At 41.7% G+C, this 17,084-nt stretch overlaps 1 protein-coding gene across 1 annotated transcript; it reads right to left on the minus strand.

Moving 5' to 3' along the window:
• Window positions 1–2,559: 2,559 nt before the first annotated feature.
• Window positions 2,560–5,262, minus strand: pmp22a (peripheral myelin protein 22a). Its single transcript, XM_079365589.1, has 5 exons — window positions 5,095–5,262; window positions 4,287–4,378; window positions 4,017–4,110; window positions 3,740–3,880; window positions 2,560–3,613 (listed from the first exon to the last, which is right to left on the minus strand). The coding sequence occupies exons 2-5, from the start codon at window positions 4,362–4,364 to the stop codon at window positions 3,456–3,458; spliced, it is 471 nt and encodes a 156-aa protein (XP_079221715.1). The 5' UTR covers window positions 4,365–4,378; window positions 5,095–5,262; the 3' UTR covers window positions 2,560–3,455.
• Window positions 5,263–17,084: the final 11,822 nt, after the last annotated feature.

A 17,084-nucleotide genomic window follows, 5' to 3' on the forward strand; every position in this document is an offset into this window, starting at 1 on the left:
CTATTTTTGCTTCATAATCATGTAGATGCCTGAGTTAGCTTATAATTATGGCACGTTTGTTTTATTATCTTCTGACATGTATTTGAAAATATGATACCGATACAATACAAATGCTGTTTCCCTTGTTTTATCTCATGAAGAAAGGCAAAACCCAGTAAATTGGTTATGCGTCATTTTATGACAGATATAGTGTCACAATGCAGTATCAAAATCCTCTAATAAACTGTGAGGTTGTGATTTAGCTTAAGCATCATAGTTCTCCCTCGATTGGCTGAAAACTTTGCAGAGTTTACCCATGAACGCTGCACAAATTCAACTACAGTGCAATGATGGATATTTCTCTGAAACTGGCAACATTACATAATGAGTACTTTGACCTTTGGTACTTTTTTTCACATTTTGTAAATAAAAGATGAAGAAATCATGGCCTTACTTGCGACAGACCTTAAAAAGGGATTTTTTTATTTTTATTTTTAAACTTTTAAATAAAAGGTATGACCATGTCATCCACCACTGAAGTAAATGGTTGCAAGCATTATGTAATTTAATTATATATTATGGTGATTCTTCAGCTTTGGTACATTCAGTCTCTAATTATTTTTGCAACATTTTGGACGTCATGAAATTATAAATGTGCCAGTGTTCAGCTGAATAGTGAACAGTGTAATGGGAAGTTACACATTTGATAAATGGACAGGAAAATCTGTAAGGGACATAGACGGATTGGAGTCTTTGTATAAAGCTTCAAATTACTTTGCAGAAACCTGTCATCCAAATATCTCTGATTTTTCCTTTTCCTTTTAGAGATGCTGATGAGACATTTTTTTTTTCTGGAACCATTTTAAAGTGCTTGCTTTAATTTATGTTGTTTTGCTCAAATACTGTGTGCATGGGGCCAAGTTTCCAGCAATTTACATGCATGTCCTTGAATTACAGCCAGGTGGTGCTATTGCTATATTCAATGTTTTTCTAGCCTGCAGCCTGGATTTTTGGAATACATAGTAGAAATTACAAAAGGCTATTGGATCAGAAGTTTAAATGAGTAATCATTTCAATTACAGTCACTGTGCAGTATACGGCACGTTTACTGCACAGCAGTTATACATACTTTTGTAAATTCAACTTTATTTGTTCCTGGAGAACGACTGGTTTTGCAGCAAGGCATCAAAAGGACAGAAAAACACAAACTTCATTAAAAAAAACTAATGAGGGAAAATGTCTAGGAGACAACAGTGATTCCTGACTGACGCACTGTTCAGCTTCCATTACAGACAGAAGGTGCTGAGTCAACATGGAGCAGGTAGTCATCACTAGTGATTAAAGTCACAAGTGCCGTTTAAACAGTTAAATAGATACTGTAGAAACACGCAATAATACGCTTTGTTCGACTTCTTCCTGAAGACACTATTCACATTTTAAGTGACCATACACTTTAAAATATGACCATGATGCCAAGACACTTCACCTACAAGATAAGGCAGGACAAGCCACTTTATTTTTGAGGCAACTGACTGTGCTTTACATACATTTAGAAACATCCAAAAGGAAGATAACCCATTTATTCAATGTTAAAAGAAGAAGAAAAAAATGCGGTGCAATTTTGTCTACAATTACCGTAAAATTACATAAAGAGTTTTATTCCAAATTCTACACAAGTTTATCCCATTAAAAGTAATGTCATGATTTGGTATATTTTCTGAGTTTCTTGTCCCTAGTGTTGCATGTTTCCCTTGTGCGTTAATGTTTCTCCTCGTTTAGTCTTCAGTGTTTCCTGTTGTGTTGGTGTCCTTTCTTATTCTTGTCTCTCTGTGTTCTCGTGTTTTTTTCTGTTACCGCCTTGAGATGTGTTTCCTTGTGTGTTTCTTGAGTTTAATCCTACCTCTGTGTGATTCCCTCCAGTCGGATTGCCCTCATTGTCTTCACCTGTGTCATTAGTCTCACCTGTGTCTGTTTAGTCTCTGTGGTTCTGCCCTTCTGGGTCAGTTCCTTGTTGTTTGTTGCTTCACGTCAGGTGTTAGATGTTCCTCGTGGCATATTTTGCACGTTTTTTATACTACTTTTATGCAATATTTATAGTTCTGCTATCGGATCCACCCCGTTTCTGGAACTGTAATAGTTGATTTTATCATAGAATTAAAAATAAAGTAAATGCCATATAAATCATGGGTTTTACTGTGAAATCAACAACATGTAGTATTAAATGCAGTTATATTCCATTTATATTAATTCCCTTCAAACGCGTATTAAGAAAGGTTAAGCCATAAAATATTTCAGTGAACGGGTAATTGAACCGACCCTGGGAGTGTCGAGTGTGTCACATCTCCACCAAGTGGAATAATCGAGTAACTACAAGGAGTAGCACGTCACCAAAGATCAGACTCAGACAGACAATGTATAAGTCAGGATGAGTTCAGAGAAAAAAAACATTGCCCACAGTATACACTGTAAGTTTTGACTCTCACTGTGTGGTGTGAACACGTTTTATATGCTCACCAATAGTCAGTTGAACTTTACGCCTGTCAGTCATGCACACAAATGAGTCACAGCAGCGAAGTGAAGTTAATTTCAGAGGGTTTATTTAGAAGAATACTGACAACAAATGCAAACTTGGGTTTGTACAAAGCAAATTAATCACAGAGCACGACACAAAGAAGGCTATACATTTCAAGAATAGTAGAAAAAAAGCACCATTTTTCAAAACTAGTTTACAAAATTCAAAACATTTTTATTTTTGGCTTATCAAGTTCAAAGATTATTCAGGAAAAAAAAAAAACTAACTTCATGACTTCATTGACGACACTAATTTGTGATTACTTTTTGTTATTACTGAAGATTTCATTTCCTTCATGATGCTCTTCTAAGTAAGGCACACGGTATAAAGCATCCGACGAAAAAAAGACAACATTTAGAAAAACAAAGCTTGATACTCTGGCATACGATGCGACATCTCTTTGGCACAGCTGCATGATTTGTGAGAGGCACGAAACTCTATCACGTAAAGGAGCATGACAATGTTAAATTGACAACACTATGTACAAAAAATGTATGTAAAAATGTTATAAATATGTCTAAAAACCACAGACACTATGTACATCTTTGTACTAAAGGAAGGCAGGATTGCTCGTCTTTGATATCACACATGATGGATTTGTGGAAGTCGCGGTGCAACAAAAGTCAACATATCACCAACGCATGTTTAAACACGTTGTAAAACTTCAACTCAAATTCACCAAATAAGCAGCTGTGATATTTTTTCAGCATGTGATGGAAACAAAATAGATGAATCCCCAGCAGAGATGGAGTCTCCATTCTGTGTTTACAATTATTAGTGACACGTGCACTTTAGTTGTGATGATGGGATGTCAGTCTTTGGTCTGTGGGCAGTAGGCACAGTGCGATGTTGTTGACAGGGGTACTCCTAGCTTCCCCCTCTTCTTTCCTCATCCTCTTTCCTCTCATTCTTTCTTCCTCAGCACGATATAAATGAGGCCGCTGATGAGACAGAGAGGGAAAGCCACCCAGGCCAGCACGTAGGCATAGCCGAACTGCGCTCCGGATCCATCATCCGGACACATCACGGTGTAGATGATCGCCCCGCACATCACGAACACGCCTAAAAGCCAGGGCGGGAAAAAAAAAAGGGGGGAATGAGAAGGAATCTGAACGCAAATGATCTCACAGCAGCTCCACCCTCATCCGCTCAGGGTGTGACCTTGTTGTGGGATGAAGTCATACTTACTCGCCAAGATCTGGAAGATGGCCGTGAAGAAGAAGCGGCCGCCCTTCACCAGTTTGAACAGCTGAAACACGAACGCAATGAGGGAGAAGAAGCAGAAGAGCAAGGACAGGATCATGAGGGCTTGCACCGCCTGGATCCAGTCTGGAAGAAGACAGACAGAAACGAAGGATAGCATGAGCTTCAAACACGTAAACAACTCATACACGCCCAAGGAAAAAAAAAAAAGCAACTTTATTTCTGTTTTTTGGGGTTGTTTTTTTTTGCAGTGCTGACAAACCTTCATTGCTTGCAGGCTTGCAGTGATAGCCTCCATTAGTTGTCATGCAGTTGTACCACAGATCTGAGCTCCTATCCCCACCTACAGACCAAGCCTGGTAAACACAACAACACAGAGACCATTCAATACACAACAGCATCCATTACACAAAAAAACGGTATTCATCGTAAAATACATGATGTTCTATTTCATTCACATAATTTCCTTGTCTGTTTTGCATTTTAGTCTGATTCCTAATCCTAATAACAAGGGTGAAAATGCTCCACTTACACTGGCTGCTGTGGACACAATGAGGAGAATAAGGATGATGAGGTGCAGGATGAGCACTCCAAGCAGGATGAGCAGCATTTTCTCAAGTAGATCTTTAAAAAAAAAAAAAGAAAGAAGAAAAACAACAAATCAAGTCAATCCACAAGAAGTTGAAGCTCCCAAAAAGCCCATGTAATCCCTATCTGAACGCTAGATGGCGCCTTTTCCTCATTTCTCGACAAACCGCAATGTTTACCTCAACGTGGAAGTGTCCCCTTACATTTCAAACGTAGAAAGAAGTAGGCTAGCTATAATTTCTTCCTTATGGGGGTAGTCAATGTTGAGTTTAGAGTGAGGCTGTAGGGACAGAAATAAATCGACTTTATGAACTTTACATCCATTTAAAAGTCAAGATTCCTTAATTAGAACTCAATAATTTAAGCAATGGGTGTTTGCAAAAGCCCCGTGAAAAAGCAACTGTGGGTCGATATGAGGAAAAAAAAGATTCAGGACTAATCATTGCGAGCTGCCTGCTGGATACAAACTCAAAGCCATCTGCAAGAAAAACATCCCAGCGTAGTGCCGCCATGCGTGCGTCTCAGCGTCAACCGTTTCATTCTCTAAGGTCTAATACAATCTGAAACTGCGACAACAGGAGCGACTCAAAAAGTAAACAGCAGAAAAACGCGCATTTTTTTCGGGCCTTATAAGTACATCCAAAGTCGTGTTCAAATCCATAGGTGAAGTCCTGTTGTAAGAGTGTTAAACAAAAAAGTAAATTCAGTTTGAAAAGAGAAAAAAATGTTCCAAAACATTAAGTCCAACTTACAAAAAGATTGCGAAGCAAGCAGGAGGTTTGATTCCGTGAAAGGGGAGTGCTGAAGTGAAGAGTTGAGGAAAGTCTCAGCGAGTTTCTGCTCCTCTCGACTCTTCTTCTGTAGCTACTATTCCAGATGTGGCTCACACACCCCAGTCCGTCTCTTTCTCCGCCTGAGAACACCGCCCTGCAGGCCCTGCACGTCACCAGGGGGGCCCCGCTGTGTCGCCAACTCCTCAGCACGGAAAATCACTATTGGCTGTCCTAAAAGTCGCTCGAAGCCACTAAATAACGTCATCGCCTAATTTGCATAATTGGCATTTTGCATGTATTTGTAAGGAGATAGGTGTAACATCGTTGGAGAAACAAAAAGTGTGTTAAAAAAAAAAACAAAAAACTAAACATGTTGAGAACTGCGGGTGAACTTTCTCCTGTTTATTCTTGGTTTGTTTATTTTATTTCCGAAAAATGTCGCCAAAAGTATTTGGAAAGTCGCCTTATTGAGCGAGAAAATCACCGAGTTTGCAACACTCGCTCCGAAAACTCCCCCCTCCTCCTCCTCCTCTCCCTGTGGCAGCCTATCATCTGGATTGTAGTAAAGGCCACAGGATTGCATGGAGAAATCCTACGGTATTATTTTGCAAACCGCGAAATGTAAGCTTTTTATGTCTCACTCAGTGTTTACGCCTTAAAAATATCCCGGATTTTAAAATAAAACATCCCTGACATCACCAGTGGCATTCCAGTCATGCTCGTTTTTCCACTTTAGGAACGAAATCGTGAACTTGTGACATTTATGTCATTAAGGACAAACAGTGCTGTCCTGTACAAAAGAGACACTGAACGAAACAAGTGACTAAGTGAAACAGTAGACAGACACAAATACTGCAAGATAACAGTAAAAAAAAAAAAAAAAGCAATGAGATACTTTGAAGAGAACAAAGCAAAATTATTTTTTAATCTATAAATAAAAAGTGAAAGACAGGATGGGGAAAGGTAAGATTAATTGCAATATAACTAAATAAAGCAAATTCCATTGATCGTGTGTGAGTGTAGTGTGATTTTGTGTGAAGAATGAGGTCATGGAAAGTGTGCATGGGGAGTAGGAGGAGGGAAAATAAGAAATAAACAACCACTAAAATACTACTACTACAACTAAAAAGAATAATACTAGTTATAGTAATCATTGTCACATACTAAGCACAGTAAAGAAAAGGATTGAACAGAAAAAGTTCCCACAGTTATGACAATTTGTCAGTAACATAAGACATTCATTGTTATGAAGCTTCTTTGATTTTACCTACATTTATGTTTCATTTGTAATTATTGCATCTAATAAACTCATAATGTTTTTTGCAAAAATTTTGCAAAATGTTGTTAGCACGATCCTGCAACGATCCGTTGACTGTTTACATTTTACAAAAGAGGATGGAAACGTAGAGTAACTCCCCGTACAATTCCTGATACGTTCATGGCCCACGATAACGATTCATGATACAGCGATTCTGCGATATGAATGTTTTGAGAACGACGAAACAATACACCACTGAAAAGCTAAAGTGCAGAATTATATACAGCATATATGAATATATCTGTAGATTCAAGATCCAATGAGTGGACATCAGCTTGTATAGCACTACTCTTGTCTTGTTGCTCAAAGCTCTTTTCCATGTGCAGGTCCCATCAACACATTCCCACACTGATTGTCATGGCTGTTTTGTTAACTGTCTTTTAATCCTCCCATGTATGCAACGCCAACGGAGCAGCAGGAGCAACTTGGGGTTAACTATCTGGCTCCAGGAGCTGGGGATCAAACCCTGGACGAGTCGAAATGACTACTACTGAGTCACAGACCAGATTTGAACTCGACTGTTGCATCTCTGAACTTCTTTTCCCACTTTGTCTGACATTACCCTTCAGTCTTTTTCTTCATCTTTTATCCCGCTGCCATCTTCTTCTTTGGCCACTCGACTTCCTTTCATGTTACCCTCGACTTTGTTATGAGCATCGACATGAAGAAGTGAGATGGTTAATTCAAAGTGAAGATCTCAGCAGTTTTTTTGGGTCAGACTATCAATATATGGCCCTAGTGTATCCATAGCTGTATCACAGCAGTCAGGATCAAATATATTGCTGTGTCGATATTTTGTCCCATCTCTGTTTTACACCATAAATCTGTTTGTGTTCTTTGTTTACAGGCAACACCTAAAGAGCTCTTTACCTGGTACCAGATGGTAGAAGGCGGCGGGACATGCCGACTGAGCCCCCTGCTGACTAACTGAATGTGTACAACACATTTCCAGAAGTGTTCTCTTCAGGTAGTGTGAATGTGTGTGTTTGCACGTGTGTAGTCCAGCCCTTTGGAGGCCCCGCGGTATGCCCAGAATGCCTGTGAGTGTGTGAAGCAGGCTTCCTGTTTACTCCCGCGTCTGCACAGAAAAGGGAGAGTTTGTCATGTGCCAAAGAAGGGAGTTAACAGGGTGCAATGTTTCCTTCATGCTAAATTGATGGAACAGTTTGGATCTCCATGCAAACACGATTCAAGGATGAGTGACAACAAAGATTGTCCGCCACAGCCCGCCGCCACTCCCGCCTACGCCGCCGCGGTTCTGCATCCCTCATTACACTGTGGTCTCAGGCCATTTCCTCACAAGTGACACAGTTGTAAAGCAAACAAGGATGCAAAAGACAACAGTGGCACAAGAACAAGCACACATTTGCTGTTTATAGTCCAGACATGAGCGTGATCAGCTGCAACAGACAGAGCACACAGCTTGCCCCCGTCGGCCTCTCTCTAGTCTCCCCTCTTCATTTGCCGTTTTTGGCTCATCAGGTGGATTCCTGGGATCTCTGTTTGTAAACACACGAGGAGGAAAACTGTGAGCTGCTGCCCAGCCTCGCAGTGGGATGCCGAGGAGAGGCAGTGTCCTGAGTCCTGGCGCAGCTGGGAGGAGGAGGCAAAAAAAAAAAAAAAAAAAAAAAAAAAAAAAAAAACAGAGTGAGAGAGCTTTGACAATTAGTCGATCACTCGGCTGGATATGCTACTGTTTATGACGATGTCATTTGTGCAGTGGTCAGGTGGAAGGTAGCAGCAGGAGCAGCAACAAATCCCAGATGCCTGGCCAGAACAGGTGTGTGTGTATGTGTGTGTGTGTGTGTGTGTGTGTGTGTGTGTGTGTGTGCGTGTGTGCGTGTGTGTTTGTGTGTGTGTAGACTATAAATGCCTGAGTGGTGCATCATCCCTGTATGATCAGAGAGGATACACACACACACGCACACATCTATGACCTTCTGTGAGTCTAAAAAACAACAACAACACTAACAACCATGAGGATAACGTGACGGTTTTTTTAAGCTACACTGTTGCTGTTGTTGTTGTAAGCGATCATGGTACGTCATCTGTCACACATTCCTCAGGAAATGAAGCATCACTGAAGGGTGATCCAAAGTGCCACACCCGGTCTTCTTTACAACAACTGTATTTAATTTAAACAAGCTGAGAGGATGCTCTCATGATATCATAGTAATACACCGGTAATCATTTTCATTAAAACGTGCCCACACACATTATTGCAGTCTGTACCAGAAAAACCTGTTATTGTTGGACTCTTAAAAGAATCTTGTTTCAGACATTTACTCCCACGAGAATATTAGTGCCAACCGCTCGGACTGATTGCTTTGTGTGTCAGTGGTTGCTCAGCCATATCTGATGAGTTATTATGATCATTCTGTCACGGCCGATAAAACAGGAAACTATCCAAAAACCTTTTACCCTAAAACTATCCCACACAGCTGCTCCTCTACTTTTGAAAGAGAGGGATCACAAAGCCAGCAGGCAGTAGCTGCAGTAACTATAGTCACGGCCATTGTGTGCAGGTCTTGGTTGAAATTTAAAACCGGCGCACCCTGCCTCATTGAGGGATTCACCGAGCACGCAGGTGAGCTATTTTAGACAAGCTGGTTATTTAGTTGACTTACCCAAAGTTTGTGGATTTTAACTGGAGTGTTTTCTGTTTCCCAGAATGAACCTCACAGATTTGAGCTCCAGAGCTGTTTGTGCAATACAACCTCGGGCAAAACAGCTGACCTAAAAGAAAAAAAAACATAGGGGCGTCACAGTGATTTCACTGCTGCATTTAATGAGAGTAAGAATATAAAACACTGGGCGGAAATCATGCAAGCTCCAAGAGAACCTACGTGTATGTGGATAACTCAAGTTTAGACCTTTATCCTCTTCTTCTTCTTCTTCTTCAATATCCTGAAAATGATAATGTGATTATTCTTATTGAATTCACACGCATATTCAGATTCAGATCTGAACGCCTAATCATATCAATACTGCTAGTTGTGTTTCAAGATCCTGTGAGCATTTTTCCTTAAAGGAGCTGTTGCCAATGTCGGCGCCCACTGTGGACAAAACAGCGTCTTTTATCTCTTTGCTGGTTTTATCCTGCATGTGTGAGTGTTTTTTTCACGAACACAAAATCTAATCCTACATTTTTATTTACCTTAAAATATATCACTCATCATCACTCTTTGCTCTTGCTCTCTTTTGTAGCACATATAAAGACATCAGGATTAATTACAGTCCTTTTTATAAGCAGCTAAAAATTCCTCACAGGAGCTTTAAGGTTTAAACAGCTCAGAGTCAAGGTGAGTTCTCACTTTCACTTTCAGTCTTGCAAAGATTACATCATGTTTGCTTTAATCAAAACCAATGAACTCCAGCCTCGTGAAGTCAAGTTAAGACTTGAGATGAAGTTGAGTTGTTTCACAGGAACAGCCCTCTGCTTTCTGACTAAATGAGTCAGCCTCAGTTCAAGCCCAGCCCTGCTTTACACTTCAATGGGCGCCACCTGCAGGAGTGGTAAAATGACTGTTTTGGACTTCTCATGTAGCAAAAGTGGGATTGAAGGAAGAATGAGACAATCAGGGATTAAATGGTTTGTGGTTTTGGATGTGACTCTGGCCGTCTGGAGGACATCTGCGACAGCTGGACAGGCATATTTCACTTCTGGGAAAATGATGGAATGGTGGAACGCCTCAGTGCGCCTACACGTTATGGAAGTCCCAGTAAAACACAAGAGGAAACACTAAAACTATGAAGTCAGTTCAGTCAAATGTAATGGGGAGTAGCTGACTACGCCTGTCCAAAATGCAATCCTTATAGGTCATCTCGGTGGATATCTTCAGGTCTTCACAGCTGGGAAGCCGAGGAATCTAACCCAGCTGCTCACAGAATTTAACAATTGTGTTTCAGCTTGGGTTAGTTTGGGCTGCAGTGTCTGATGCATCCCTTCAGTTCACTTTGAAACCGGAGATAGCGACATTCCTCTCAAAGATGTATTCTCTTCTTTCCAGGATGTGCATGGCTCTTTCCCTGTGTCGCCCGATCCTCACGCCTGAACTGGCCTCGCTTCGCTGCCCTTAGTGTTTTTGTTTCGCCACTTAGTGACTATCAGATAACATCCCACAGAGCACACAGGAGGAGCTGCAGAGGACCTGAGCTAAAGGATTGCACTCTTGGCAACAACATGTTAAACTGTTCATGCACAATCACACTGCAGCTCTCTAAAAATGTGCAAAACCTAAATGGAGGCACGTTTTATCACTTGCTAAATAAAAGTCACTTCAAACTGCAAAACACAATATTTACAGCTTATTGTTGGGAGTCTGGTCTGTCAAAGTCTTTGAACTGTACGAGAGCAACAAACAAAGCAGGTCTGTGCAAGTTTAAAACAGGAACACATTTGAGCATCTGTGCCACGCATGCCCCATCTCACCTCTCCCATTTTAAACTCTAAAGCTGCAAAATGGACCATGACCAAGCCCTGGATCTCCATTGGCTGGGAGCTAAATCAAATAAAGCAGGCCTCGATGTTGTAGAGGCGTGTGTGCTTTAAAAAAAAAAAAAAAAAAAAAAGGCCTGTCCCTCCCAGTGAAGCAACAACAACCAAATAAATCAGTGACATACGGCATGAAGAACTCCAGATTGTGGCACCCTAGTGATCCTAAACATGTGCTAATCATTAGCCCCTGGCTTCCTGTTGGACTCAATGTCATCAGCGCACACATCCCATCAGGCACGACCAGCATACAAACTGTTGCTGTGAATCAGAGTTATGCTGGCCTCAGGGGTTTGGAATGGAGCAATAAAAGCTATGAAAGAATTAAATTTGAATCGCCTTGCTCTCATTTCTGCACACATCTCACATCTCTGTTATCTGCTGGAAGATATCACAGCAGCATTGATTGCGCTCATTCCTTTTTTTTTTGTATTACAATCAAATGTGTCTGAGTAAACACTTGTGCTCAGACAACAATATGATTCATTTGCTTGGAGCGCTGCAGCTTAAATCCCTTTTAACTTCCGAAGACAAAAATAAAGTCTTGTCTTCTCGTGATTTGCAGTTTACATGCTGATGCATTTTTAAAAGACTCTTTTAAATTATGGTTTACGTGTTGGACATTTATGGAGATGAAATACAGCTGCTTCTGGGTTCAAAGATCATTCTGTGTAATCACAGGCATGAGGTAATTTTACGTGTTAAGATAAGATTTGTATACTGATTAGCACAAGTGAGAGTAGCTGAGTTAGTCTGCGGTCATCAGGAAGTTTAAAGATGCACTCCTGAAAACTATAAGAACATTTCAGAGCATTTGATGTGTTGCATTTGAAATCTGCAAATGAGTCGCTTACTTACCTTAAAGCTGGAGACTTTCACTGTGGAATGGGAGCTGGGGGTCTCAGGAGGCAGGAGATGACATCAAGAAGACTGGCAAGCAAAGAAGAGAGTGATGCAGATCTACTATGTGCACCGGTTGACCCACAGGTTGCACTATATGACTGTCATCTACCTGCTCGATTGCCTGTGCTAAATTTTCTGGAATATTCCCTGCTGTGTTGGAGCACTGGCTCACGACATTTCGTTGCAGATATTGTACTGTGGGAGCTGGAAGGTAACGGTGTGAGTAAAGTTTGGGTGGAAGATGTCAGTTTGTGTTCACACATGCAGCTCACACTGGAGATTTAGGGTAATATTGAGTAAGGCACAGACTATACTCCACTCTGTTTAAAACAAGCTAAGGTGTTGATTGAGAAAGGGCCTGAAGAATAAGAACAATGAGCATGCTGCTGAACAAGCTTCAGTTTTATCTTTTCTCGTTCAGGCTCGCAGCTTGACTTATGAGTCATCTAGTTGTTGATACATAAAACCAAAGTTGATAATGGAATCCATAACAATCACATTGTTTTAGTTTCATATCAGTATTAGTAGAAAAAGATGGCTGTCTGGTCAGACATGGTCGTCTTTAGGGAATGTGGTGAAACACACCCGCCAATGTGACGGCTGGCTTAGTGACAGTGTATAGAGGCCTGGCCACAGGATACTGTGGCCATGCCGTAAAGCCTGGCTGGAAGCAGAGACTCTGTGTGTTGTGTGTGCTCATCCGTCGGCATCGGCCTGGACTGGAGCCCAGAGCAGCCACTGACACGAGATCTAAACAGAACCCACTGACAGCTCCTGCTCCTCTCACTGGAGGAGCGAAGGAGGAGATGAGATTGGGCAGACAGAGATTCACCAGCATGTGTTTAAAGTCTAAACATTTGTGATGCGAATGCTCTTCAATTCATTTGAATTAGCTCCAACAAACATTCCAAAACACGACAATCTTACCAAAAACCTTGGCGTAACATATCCATGGCTTAGTCTTCAAGCAGTACTTGTGAAAAAATCCTTTAAACACATCGCTATCTTTAGTAAGTGTAGCAGGATGGACCTTGAGAGGGCCAATTTGGTAAGACCGTTGGTAAGGTCTTTTCCCACCATTTTTCCACAAGCACCACCAGAAGAAGGCATCTATATGTTTTCTTTTTAGTTACTGTATGTCTTGATAAATAACTAGGATTTCCACAAATTTCCACTAATTAAAAAAACTGATTCTGATTCAAATAACAACATTGTCCTGTCACTGTATGCCCTATCACTGTCTGTCGCCCCACATGTATGTCCTGTTGTCTCACATGTATCTCCCTGTGCCTGTGTTCACCCTCTGTCGGCGTGCTGCCCTTAAAACTGTACACTCTGTGGAAAAGAATTTCCCCTCGGGGACAATAAATAAAAAAGTCAAAGTCATTGTTTCAGAGTCAAATGTTGAAGTCTGGCACATAGATGCATGGACAGCTTTATTTATGAATAACGTGTTTTTCTAAATCCGAAATTTGGGCTGGAATTTGTCATTTAGGAATTGTAGGTGGAACCTGAAGGCCTGAGAAGCACTGCCTGAAAGAATACAGTACAATAACAACAAATGCTGAGCTCACTTAAGAAAGATTTGGGACAACTAAGACGTTGGTTTGCTATTCTTCAAAAATGCAAAAGAAATCTAAGGACCTATAAAAACAAACCCCGGCCCTGTTGTTTTGGTATGGGATACAGATGGAAAATTTATAGCAAGAACACAACAGCTTATCACGGCTTATCATGAAGGTTGTGTCTCGCACATCGATCTTGTGGATTATCACTTAAACCAAACCAAACTAAAAAAATGTCCTCCCACAACAGGGAGACATTTTTCACATACAAGTGGGGCCAGGCACGGGAAGAACAGCTTGATCCTAACAGAGTTCATTTCATACTATTCCAGCAGGATCGAAGATGTTGCAGATTCCCTCTCACCCACCCATTTCCATCCCTTCCCTTCCCATCCCGGCCTCGCTCCTTCCAGAATGACGAGAGATATTGGGATGTATTGTTATGCTTTATGCATTCCAGATGAGACCTTAGCCTGTTCCCCCACCCATATGAGTGTAACAAAACATGTGTTTTGCGCTAACAAACCCTTGAATGATGAATTTCACCCTTTCACGACAGAAGAAAAGTTGGGTGTGGCAAGAAACAACAAGCAGTGTTACAAAGACGGAGAACAGTATCTATACATTCTCCACCTTATGCCTTCTTGTGACATTTCCTCCTTTCTTTCTCTATTGGAGAAAAAAAATGTTGAAGAGCTTGACTTTGAAAATGTCACACTTTATTTATGGCCAAAATTTGAGCTTTTTGAATGTGGAAGTAAAAAAAAAAGACCTTAAATTCTGACATTTTGAGTCAGCAAGAGCTGAACCAAGAGAAGAGGTTATATAGCATGGCAGCTTGGATTGAACTCTCCACTGATGCAGAGGAGTGGGGGGATGGGATGGAAAGACTTAATTGAAAACAGGGGTTGTTTTTATATTTTTCCATTATAAAGTTAACCGTTCAAAACAATCACCTGGGCTCTCATTAAAGCTGGTCTGCAGCTTAGCTTTGTTAGAAAACGCAACTCCTTCAAGACCTAATGCCCCTCATTCGGGCTTAATAACTTATTTATGGTATAAATACCACAAGAACAAACATGTTTTGACTGCACACACACACACACACACACACACACACACACACACACACACACACACACACACACACACACAAGTGAAGCATGCTCATGGAGAACAGTTGCATATTTAAAGCCACAAGCTCTTACAGAAAATACACACACACACAATCGCAACGCAGCTGACAAGCTAAAATGCTACTTTGGGATTGTTGGGGGTTTTTTCAGTGGAGAGTATTTATTTCTCTGAGGTCATGGTTGGGTTTGTAGATCTCCAGTCTGTAAAAAAGAAAAAAAAGAAAAAAGAATCTACACACATGGTAGTGGGAGGAGGGAGTAGGTGGAGCTGGTTGAGTCCCTGAGAATCACCAGACTAGTGACGGTGTAGTCATCACGCAATGGATGACTGAAAAGTTCATGTAAAACTGGAAACTCTGCAGTGACCGTGACAATGTTTCTCCTCTCTCTGTGGCTCATCAGGTAGCTCTCTATTTCACTTTCATTATTGAGTCGGCTCACATATTTACATTCATAAAGTGCAGTGTGAGATTTAAAGTGCCACAGTAAAGGCTTAAAGATGACCAGTGCTTGATTTCCAATGAATCTGCTGGTGATCAAGAAATTCCAAATCCTGTCAGCAGTTCTTTCCATTGAGTCGCCTTTCCTCTCTGTGTCTGTGTTTCTCTCTCTCTCTGTGTGTGTGTGTGTGTGTGTGTGTGTGTGTGTGTGTGTGTGTGTGTGTGTGTGTGTGTGTGTGTGTGTGTGTGTGTGTGTGTGTGTGTGTGTGTGTGTGTGTGTGTGTGGTGTCTGCTGGAGTCGCTGTCTGGCTCGCTGAGACGAACTGCAGACGACAGCCAGCTGGATTGACCATAACACACACACACACACACACACACACACACACAAGAACAAACTTTGCAGGCCACCCCTGGTCACACCCAAGGCATCCCAAACACGCAGCGCCCGGCACTCACACAGAGGTCTCGACTCTCTAAATGTGCCTACGGCTCTGTGGGTGACTCACTCCCACTGTGTGTGCATGGGAACATGTAAAAAAAAAAAAGAGGGTCAGTGTTTGATAGTGGGGAAAGCTCTTGTGTGCGGCGCTCCAGATGTATAGCGTGTGGTGGAATGCTTTCCATACAACATGTGTTGCAGATGAAGGCCTCACTTAGCAATACGATTCAGAATGAATAGATAGAGTTGTGACAGTGGGCCGAGTGTCTCTCCTTCTCTCCTCCCATCCCAGGGGCCAACAGCACGGTGACCTCACCCTGCCTCCACCCCTCACACTCCCCCCCCCCCCCCCCCTTCAACACTTCCTGACGGGCCCAAAGCAGCAGCAGCAGCAGAAGGGGCACAGCTGGAGCATGCAGCAGGAGAATAGTGGAGGAAAAAAAAAAACATTTTCTGATTACTTAACCATTCCTTTTCTTTTTGTTCCCTCCTGCTCTGATTCTCATTTTGTCCCACCTCGCTCTTACTCACCAAGTCGGTCAAACACCCACGTAAGCACTCTTGCAATCCTGGACACACGTACGCACACAGACACATGCCCCACTCCTGACAAGTTTGAGATTTTCAATGAACATGACTTTTTTTCTTTTTTTTGACAGGGTGGTTTGAATGAGGCCAAACTTTTGCTGGTGAGGAATCTATAACAACTTTCCCTGCCTCTATCCAGTGAGCTGTCAATCACAGTAAACAGCTACAGATGGAGAGGCTGGAGCGGGCTTTAGCTAGGCTTTGCCATGCTAGCCACACCGCCAAGAGGCAATTGTTTGATACAGGAAAGCGAGGAGATGGCCTCATGCTCAGCTGCAGAGCTCAGAGGCAGACACGCCTTGACATAACATGCACAGTGTTACATGATGTGTTTATGTTTCAAATAAACACAGCAGATTGATCTCAATGTCAAGCCTAAATCCATCACGAAAAAAAAAAGTGTCTCATAACAGAATGTTCTTCTGGTTTGTTTGAGGGATCAAAAAATTGCACTGCTTCTAATCTGGTGTTGTGTGAACATTTATAACACAAATGCCTACAGGACAGTTTAAACCTGTATGAGAGATTATCACTGCAGTACGGTCTTCTTTTTTTTTTACTTTTTCTAATCAACAGAGGGCAGGAAAATGTATGATTTATATGAAATATGTGCGAGATGTATACATTTGCAGGTTATCACAGCTTTTCTTCACATCATGCTCTTTTCAGTCACTCTGTTTGACTCATTCTTGAACTGAAATGTTTCTTGTTTTTACGAAGCTAAAATGTAAATAAAGCCCGGTGCAATTATTTAATACTGAAACAAAATAAAATAATCACAACTCAAGCCAAACAAACACACAACAATACTGTTTATGGTCTGCTAGCTCTGATTGGCTGTGTCCTCTCTTAGGAGGAGGAGGAGGGAGAGGGCCGAAGAGAGCCAAAGCCTGGCCGGCAGGACAATGAAGAGAGCCAGCATCAGCCGGACTTTTCCCCCTCTCCTCTCCAGCTCGGCCCTTAGGGAACCACGACCAGAGGGAGGGGAGCATAAACTGGATGACGGAGTCGTTAAAAACGAGGACCAACACCCAGTACAGCTCGTTTTAAAGCCCCGTCTCCACATGGTGCTCAGGGATTCTTCC

Source organism: Symphodus melops (assembly GCF_947650265.1).
Source record: "Symphodus melops genome assembly, chromosome: 17".
NCBI classification, from domain to species: Eukaryota; Metazoa; Chordata; class Actinopteri; order Labriformes; family Labridae; genus Symphodus; species Symphodus melops.